Below are 8,730 nucleotides of genomic sequence, written 5' to 3'. Positions count from 1 at the left end.
GGGGCAATAATGGTTTAGATCTTTCTTATAATTGTGAAGTTGATGAGTTTATATGGATTATTACTGTCTCAAGTTCTTTTTCGAATGAAGTTTGTCTCTTGAGAAATGCTTCATAACTTGAGATTTTAGATTTTTGTTTGGAAAGAATACCGAAACTTTATACTCTTTCAAGTTCATATTCAAATATTGTCCAACCGTCAGTCTCAGTTTTAGAACGCGTTTATTAGGGAGAGATTTCCACACCCTAATAATGTTTTGTTCCCCTCATCCACCCCCTTGGGGGCCCAACATCTTCACTAGCACACCGCCCGGTATCGGGCTCTAACACTAGTTACCTTGTCTCAGCTCTAACACTAGTTACCTTGTCTCATTCTTGTATCCATTTGCTTTCACTACTCCATAAATGGAGACTTGTCGTCCTATTGCTTGACTAATTTAATATTCGGGATACGATGGTATCTTGAGATTCTTCTTATATATTGCTCACATATTAATATTTAAATTGTTAATGTCTCCTTTAATTTTAGTTGAAGAAATGTAAGCGTGGGAATCAAATGTTTAAGGAATATTCTCATTCATTTTGTAATATCAAAAAAGTAATTAAATATTTTATGAAGTTTCGAAACAACAAGGGCATTTGGTCTAGTGGTATGATTCTCGCTTAGGGTGCGAGAGGTCCCGAGTTCAATTCTCGGAATGCCCCATTATTATTTTTATTTTTCGAATTATTATTTTTTCTATCTAATACTCTATAATGGTCCCATAAAACGCAGCACCGCCCGTCGTTTTGTCAGCGAATGGTTTCATGGTAGCCTAGCCTCTGCCTCATTACCGACCAACAAACTGCCGGCAAATATCAACTTCCGATCACCGGACTCGTTCTTCTACTCCTCTGTTCTTCCGTTTTCGAACTCAAAAGAAAGATCCATTTGAACGGCTGGCTCACATTGCTTTTACTTCTCCTACCTTCTGACTCTTCTCGCTGGAAGCTCGAAACAAGGTATTGATTTTTGCTGCAGATCTCTACGGCTCTGCTTCGCACTGTTGATCGATTGCTGTTGCCTGATGGTCTTGCTTGAAGTGGAATCTATAACTTCAATAGCTTTAATTTCTACTTCGCTTGATATATGATGTTCAGATACTCGGTTTCTGTTTAGTTTTAGTTTAGCTCATTTCCTGTATGTAGTCGAATTTGTAGTTTAGATCCTTCGCGCTGTTAATCGATTTCTGGCGCCTGATAGTGTTGCTTGAAGTAGAATCCATAGCTTCAATAGCTTTGATTTGTACTTTTCTTCAAATATGTTGTTTAGATACTCGGTTTCTGTTTAGCTTTAGCTCATTTCCTATATGTACTTGAATTTGTAGTTAAGATCCTTCCTTAGTGATTCTTCAATTGTACAAGCTGTAAGTTCTAAGTGCTTCTCGCGAAATTGGCTTTTCACAAGCCCCCTGGCTTAAATTATACCAATGTGCATGTGAGTTAAAAGCTACCATTGCTCAGTTCGAGCACTTTTGGTCGATTGCTTGGTAGCTACAATTGAAAAGGAGTTCTTGTATCGTAGTTTTTCTTTCAGCTTCGAGTATAAATCTGGTCCAAGATTTAGGTTTGTGTCTATTATAACTTGAGGAATTGGGACAAAGAAGCTCTGGACAGCATATGAGTTTTGTTTCCGTGCTGTAACCTTCCGTTAGGCCCGTGTCGGTCAAATGCATGTTATTTTCGCTTGTGGAGTCCATTTTCTTACAGAGGTAGTCTAGATTTTGATGATCCATTTTGATTTGTGTCAATTATCATTATGTATCATTTGAAGCTTAATTCAAGTGCTGAGCTTAGCATCCTCTTGTAATTCACAGGGAGTTTCTTAAAATGAAGTGGTAGCAATCATAACTGTAAAAGAGAAGAGAAATGAAGAGGTGGTATGGAGGAACATTGATTCTGGCACTTGCCACAATCTTGGCTTTGCGTTATGGCCTTATGAATATCCAGCCTAAAAAGCAATCGGCATATGATTTTTTCAGAAATCATCCGACCAAAGATTCTCATAGTAAGAACAGTGACTCTTTGGTAGCTGAAATAGTAAAAACATCAGAGCGGCCTCATCTTATTCATATTGAAGGACTTCGTTATCTAATTGCTCCGGATAATATTACTAAGCGAGCGTCAGAGGCCTTACTTCTGTGGTCTCCTATGCACCCCCTTCTGATGAGGTCTGATGCTTTACCTGAAACAATACAAGGGGTTAAAGAGGCTTCCATAGCATGGAATGATTTATTGTCAGCTATTAAGGCAGAAAAGACCATTAAAGTTGGCAATACCAACAACTCAAAGGCTGAAATATGCCCTTCCTCTGTTACCTCACCTGACAAAATTGCACCAACTGGGGGAATCGTTCTTGAGATCCCTTGTGGTTTAATTGAGGATTCTTCTATAACCCTGGTTGGCATACCTAATGGACAGCAAGGGGGCTTCCAGATTGAACTGTTAGGCTCTCAGGCTTCCGGAGAGCCAAATCGCGCTATTATCTTGCATTACAATGTCAGTTTGCCTGGTGATAATATGTCTGAGGAATCATTTATAGTTCAAAATACATGGACTGATGAACTTAAGTGGGGCAAAGAGGAGAGATGTCCTACTCATCTGTCAGCAAGCTCTCATCAAGGTATATTTATATGACATGTTTGTCAGTTGCCCATTTGCCATGCAATTTCCAGCCAAGATTAACACATCTTATGTGTAGGTGAAGAAGCCAAATTAATGTAATATTCTACACGAACTGAATATACCTGAGTCTATATTGCCTATCAGTTCTTGTCTTTCTACATACGATACATTAGATAATGATGAGAACCTACTGTGTTATTCTAGGATGCAGGCATTGAGAAAATTAAAAAAATGCTTTCGAGTTTTGACTTATGCATGTATATGGAGTTGGTGTAATACTTCATGGCTTGTTGATAGATTGATCTTAAATGCAGTCTGCTGTATCTTTTGTTGCTTACAGATGAAATTCAGTAATATATCCTCTGGTTGCTAATATATTTTGGAAATAAATGTGGCAGTTGATGGACTTGTTCTTTGTAATGAGCGTGTTCTCCGAAGCACAGGAGCAGAAAATATCAGTATGCATCATAATAATAGTGATACCGTAACTAATGTTTCCAGAGGGCAATCTCATGAAAGTACCAACTTTCCATTCATAGAGGGGAATTTGTTCACTGCAACATTGTGGATTGGTTTGGAAGGATTCCATATGAATGTCAATGGACGACATGAAACCTCATTTGAATATAGGGAGGTAAGGTATGAATTAGGCAATCATTTTGTTAATATGATGAACTAATGAAACCAATAAGTATGTTTCAATTTTGAGCTGACGAATGGAATGCTACGTGAAAATTCTGCAGAAACTTGAACCGTGGACAGTCAATCAAGTCAAGGTAACAGGTGGTCTGGATCTTCTCTCTTCCTTTGCTAAAGGCTTACCAGTCTTTGAAGATCGTGATTTTGTTAACTCGTCCCACCTTGGAGCTCCTCCTATTCCGAAGAAAAGACTTCTGATGCTGGTCGGGGTTTTTTCTACTGGAAATAATTTTAAGCGTCGTATGGCATTGAGAAGGACTTGGATGCAATACGAGATTGTACGTAGTGGTGATGTAGCGGTCCGATTTTTCATAGGCTTTGTAAGTGATGCAGTCTGCAATTCTCATAGTGGTTTATTTTGACCCTATAATCTCTGAATCTCCCATGAACTTGTGGCTTCTATTCTTCTCATTTTCTAGCCTATAATCTGAAGTCTTCGACTTTGCTTTTTATTTTATTTGATGACTGAGATCTGTTCTCTTTGGGAATTGTCTTCAATGCCGATTTCTCCCATGGATAAGCCGCTCGGCATTGGAGACTGTTCTTACTGGCTCTGTTGTACAGTTTTTTGACATGTTTCAACTTACCAATAGTAAAGCTAAAAGGATCTGAACAAATAAATGTTGCTAGTCTAGATTTATAAGTGATTGTTATAATTATTTTTTGGTATGCTCTTGATCTGACATTGATGCACACATTTTATACAATTTTCGGTGTTTATTATCGCTTGATATTGGATAATTTACTGCTGCAGGACAAGAATGCACAAGTAAATTGGGAGCTGTGGAGAGAAGTGGAAGCGTATGGTGATATTCAGTTGATGCCTTTTGTTGATTATTACAGTCTGATCACTTTGAAAACAATTGCAATTTGCATTTTTGGGGTAAGTGTATACTTAAAACAACCGAGCCTTTCACCTGTTTTGTTATTTGAAACTATTCGCATGGGCCTTTTGCCTTCCCTGCACAAGTTATCTGAAATCTATCACTTCTCATTTTAACAACTTCAGACCAAGATCCTTCCTGCAAAATATATCATGAAGACAGATGATGATGCGTTTGTTAGAATTGATGAAGTTCTTTCTGGACTAAAGAGCAGGCCAGCTTCTGGCCTTCTGTATGGTCTTATTTCCTTTGATTCATCACCCGATAGAGATAAAGACAGCAAGTGGCATATTAGTATGGAGGTATCTGACTCAAAACTTGATCTTATATGTTGGTCTCGTTTGTTTTATTATGATAGCAACTCTTGCTTTGTGTGGAGCATTGTTTTTGTAATTTATTAAACTAAATTCAAAAAGTCAGACCAACTAATCTGTTCAAGTTTTGGATAGAAAATGAAATTGGCTGGGGATTGAAAATAGGACCAGCTGCTATTACTAAACCTAAATGTGTAAACAAATACGTTAAGTTGAGTGTTGTTTTGTATGGAATAGTGATTTCATATAATGTGAGATCCCATGTTAGTTGGAGAGGGAAACGAAACATTCGTTATAAGGGTGTGGAACCTCTCTCTAACGGACGCGTTTTAAAAACCTTGAGGGGAAGCATGAAAGAGAATGCACAAAGAGAACACTATTTGCTAGTGGTAGGCTTGGGCTGTTATAGTTGGTATCAGAGCTAGACACCAGACGGTGTGCCAGCGAGGACGTTGGCCCTCAAGGGGGGTGGATTGTGAGATCCAACATCGGTTGGAGAGGGAAACAAAACATTTTTTGTAAGGGTGTGGAAACCTCTCCCTAACCAATGAGTTTTAAAAACCTTGAGGGGTTCGGACAATATCTGATAACAGGTGGACTTGGGCTGTTACACTCGTCAAAATATCTTTAATTTTATACATGTTCTTTTACATATAGGAATGGCCAAATGCGACATACCCTCCATGGGCGCATGGTCCAGGCTACGTCATATCACGAGACATCGCTAAATTCATTGTACGAGGCCACCAGAATAGAGCCCTCAAGGTACAATACAAGCAACCACCTTGCTTCTTCCTATGCATTGCAAATTCAAAATGGCTCTTCTTATGTCTGAACTACTTTTGTCTATGTTCAGCTTTTTAAGCTGGAAGATGTTGCAATGGGCATATGGATTGAGCAATTCAGCAAGGGCGGCAAGGAGGTACAGTACATAAATGAAGAAAGGTTTTACAACTCCGGCTGTGAAGCCAATTACATTCTTGCTCATTACCAAAGCCCAAGATTGGTACTATGCCTTTGGGAAACGCTGCAAAAACAATTTGAATCCACTTGCTGTGATTAGTATTTATTTGACAATCATGAGTTTGTTTTATGGAATACTTTTAATTTATGTGTTTATCGGAGAGAATACTTTTTTTCTAGTTCAACAATGGTGGCAACGAGGGATATCCGATAAAATTGGAATGATACAGAGAAGATTAGCGTGACCCCTACGCAAGGATGACACACACAAACTGAAAAATGATATTAGAGCCAGACATAAGGCGGTGTGCCCGCGAGGATGCTAGTCCTTCAAGGAGTGTGGATTGTGAGATTCCACGGTTGAAGAGGGGAACGAAGCATTCCTTAGGTGTGGAAGTGAAAACCTCTCCTTAATAGACACATTTTAAAACCTCGAGGGGAAGTTCTGAAGGGTTGGCAAGAATGTATACACCTATATTTCGTAAAATAATGCATTACAGAATCGAATACAACATATTATTATCGTACGTGATACTTTCGCCTCATACGGCTCCGTCCTCGGTTAAACAAAAAAACTCCACCAACCCACATCAAAAACCCTAACCTCAATTAATAGTCTCGGTCGGTTCGGTTCATCTTCAAAAATGAGGTTGGGTCGATTTCTGTGGTTTTTTAGAACCGGATCGGCTGAACCAAACCAATTACACTCAATTTTTTCTACACAAAAGTGCTTCTTCAAAACAAATTTGGGAGCTCGTTTGTTCGTCGTTTCATACAGAAATTCTGAGGGCAGATTTTCTTCATCCTCCGGACCTCTCTTCCCATTTCCCTTTCTCCTCTGCAAAACGCGCCACAAAGCCACCAGGAGGAACCATAGGAGAAAGGTAATCATCTAGCCGCGATTCTTTTCAATTTTGATCTCGCTTTTCCTTATTTTTGCGTTTCAATTCGTTGATGGTGGTTTTGTATATATGCATTTACGATTGGTCTGCAGAAGGTTAGATAGACTAATCGAAAATTAGGGTTTCTGATTTACGATGTTAGCTCGCCTCTATTCCGCTGCTTCCTGACCCAGAAAGGAGGGCTTTCCCACTAGAGGGAAAATAATGAGCGGAAGCCGAAGGAATAGAGAGCGGAGATTGATGAGAAATTAAAATTAGCCTGTTATGACATTATGAAATGGGGAGATTTGATGTGTCAGGTCCTTGTTCTTGTTTTTTGTTTAATATTAGATATGATGTTTGAGTTGATCAAGCTTGGACTGTGTACAAGTTGTACCCACTTTTTACAAGTTTCGGCCATAAAAACTCCTTTTCTTTTTTACTCGATCTATAATTTGATTTATGTTTTCGTTTTTCCGTTTGATTCAGGTTTTTCTAAGTCTTTGGTGGTTTCTCTATGCAGCTGAATTAATTATTTTGATAAATAATCAGTGAGTGTGAAAAGTGTGGAAATGCCATCCCTACAGACTGCTCTACCTCCTGAACTTGCGAATAATGTCATTAGGGTTGGTTCCCTCCTATCCTTTTTGCAGTACAATTTCCTCCACAAACTTTGTTAATCTTGCATGTTTTGTCACTGTAGCTTTACCGTGAGTGCCTTCGAAGAGCCAAGTTTATCGGTCATCGGGTATGGATGTTCTTTTCATTTGGTTTCTTTATTCGAACTAATAGTTCCGACCAGGTGTGATGGGTCTAATGATCTTTCATTTGAATAACTTAGAATGGTTTGAGATTCAACAATAAGTTAGAAGTTAAAGTTCAATCTAGCCTTCAGCACGCTTGGATGCCTTGTTGTTCTTTTACATTTGCTTTAGGCTAATTGCAATTATCTAATCAATGGGTTCTTTTCCTTATTTCTGTACTTGCCATTTCGTTCTTATACTGCATCAAGCCTATGGTTGAATTCATGCAGGACATAACCTTGCCGCACAGGCGCACAGCTATTCATGTATTCATATTAATTAGCCAAAATCTCATTATAGGAATTGAACAATTGATCGCAACATAGGCCTTCTGCCACGTGCCTCCCAGGATTACGTTCTTGCTTCATAGGAAAATGACCCAACTGTAAATTTTCGATAAGAAGTGTTAGGAAGAAGATGATACATTTATGTGCAAGTGAAGTATGTCATAGGCTAGGTTGATGTGCTTGATGTAACATAAATCAAAGTAGGATAAATTAGGAAAGGTCTTGGAGAGAAAACACCAAGATGAGTCTGATATTCATTGTTAACCGTATTGTTTCCTTTTGTTGAATTAAGTTATAGCTCTTTTCTGTTTCAATCTAAAAAGTTGTGCTGCATTTCAAATGAGTTGAGTCCAACTATTGGAAGGTATAGAGGATTTAACATTGGTTCCTTGAAACTTATTGACTTGGATCCTATCAACTTTTTGCAGCAACATAACACCGATCTTGTTGTTAGTATGGTGAAGCAACAATTCAGAAAAAACATGCATGAGACTGATCCAGAGAAGATTCAGAAGTTGAAAGATGAGTAAGTCTTTTGATTGCTTTCTTTTTCCTTTCTAGATGTTAAAAAGAAGTACAAAAAAAATCAAGTAACAAAGGATGCCTATTACGACCCTAGATTTCTACTAACTTTATCATAGCTTTCTTGTATTGTTTTAACTTTATCATAGTCTACAAAATTAAATACAACTACTATGTGCCATGGTCTTTAAATTTGCGACGCCGCCGTCAACCGTGCCGGGGTGTCTTGCCCTTTATCTAAAATATAATATTCGGTGTATATTGTTTGTTTGCAGTGCGGCAAGGGGACTCATAAACCATATTCTATACGAATCCGAGAGACTGACAGGTCGAAAACTCAGCCAAAGTTCTTGATGTTATGGAGAACGACATCGAGTAAAAGGTCCCCTCCCTTTGAAACTCTAGATATTGCAGGAAAATAAGGTGGCTGATCATTAAAGTACTCCTTGGATGTTATTTTTGCTTTTAACTTCCCCATTTCTACGATTTGTTCAAGGAAATCGTCCACTTTACAGTAAAAGTTGAACGTTTCCCCATCAACAATCTGCATTTCAGTTCTACATTTGTGTTTGATTTTTTAAGTTAAAAGAGGTCATTGATATTTAATGTTTGTTTTGTGGCTGACGTATACTGTTGTAATCCAATCTTTAAGTTAATTATTTGTTAGTTCACAAATATCTCTTACAAACTTATGATTTTTCTTTAATGTTTCATA

The 8,730-nt window shown here is 38.2% G+C and overlaps 2 protein-coding genes, 1 non-coding gene and 1 pseudogene across 4 annotated transcripts; all 4 read left to right on the top strand.

Moving 5' to 3' along the window:
* The first annotated feature begins 631 nt into the window (after positions 1–631).
* On the top strand, positions 632–703 carry TRNAP-AGG. Its single transcript has one exon. It is a non-coding gene; the product is annotated as a tRNA-Pro (tRNA).
* Positions 704–764: 61 nt separating this feature from the next.
* Positions 765–5,701, top strand: LOC111464421 (hydroxyproline O-galactosyltransferase GALT3). Of its 2 annotated transcripts, XM_023108737.1 has the most exons (9): positions 765–1,000; positions 1,366–1,749; positions 1,855–2,660; positions 3,061–3,296; positions 3,406–3,681; positions 4,116–4,244; positions 4,371–4,547; positions 5,217–5,324; positions 5,416–5,701. In XM_023108737.1, exons 3-9 carry the CDS (start codon positions 1,907–1,909, stop codon positions 5,620–5,622), a joined length of 1,887 nt encoding a protein of 628 aa, XP_022964505.1. In that variant the 5' UTR covers positions 765–1,000; positions 1,366–1,749; positions 1,855–1,906; the 3' UTR covers positions 5,623–5,701. The 2 variants fall into 2 exon arrangements, with proteins under 2 accessions (XP_022964505.1, XP_022964425.1); XM_023108657.1 differs by lacking the exon at positions 1,366–1,749.
* Positions 5,702–5,712: 11 nt separating this feature from the next.
* On the top strand, positions 5,713–5,809 carry LOC111454559 (annotated as a pseudogene).
* Positions 5,810–6,232: 423 nt separating this feature from the next.
* On the top strand, positions 6,233–8,577 carry LOC111464671. Its single transcript, XM_023108927.1, has 5 exons — positions 6,233–6,406; positions 6,927–7,029; positions 7,107–7,151; positions 7,922–8,019; positions 8,291–8,577. Exons 2-5 carry the CDS (start codon positions 6,976–6,978, stop codon positions 8,367–8,369), a joined length of 276 nt encoding a protein of 91 aa, XP_022964695.1. The 5' UTR covers positions 6,233–6,406; positions 6,927–6,975; the 3' UTR covers positions 8,370–8,577.
* The last annotated feature ends 153 nt before the right edge of the window (positions 8,578–8,730 follow it).

The sequence above is a fragment of the Cucurbita moschata genome, unplaced genomic scaffold (genome assembly GCF_002738365.1).
Source record: "Cucurbita moschata cultivar Rifu unplaced genomic scaffold, Cmos_1.0 Cmo_Scf00001, whole genome shotgun sequence".
Taxonomy (NCBI): domain Eukaryota; kingdom Viridiplantae; phylum Streptophyta; class Magnoliopsida; order Cucurbitales; family Cucurbitaceae; genus Cucurbita; species Cucurbita moschata.
The sequence above is the reverse complement of the archived record's forward strand: the minus strand, read 5'-3'. Positions and strand labels throughout refer to the sequence as shown.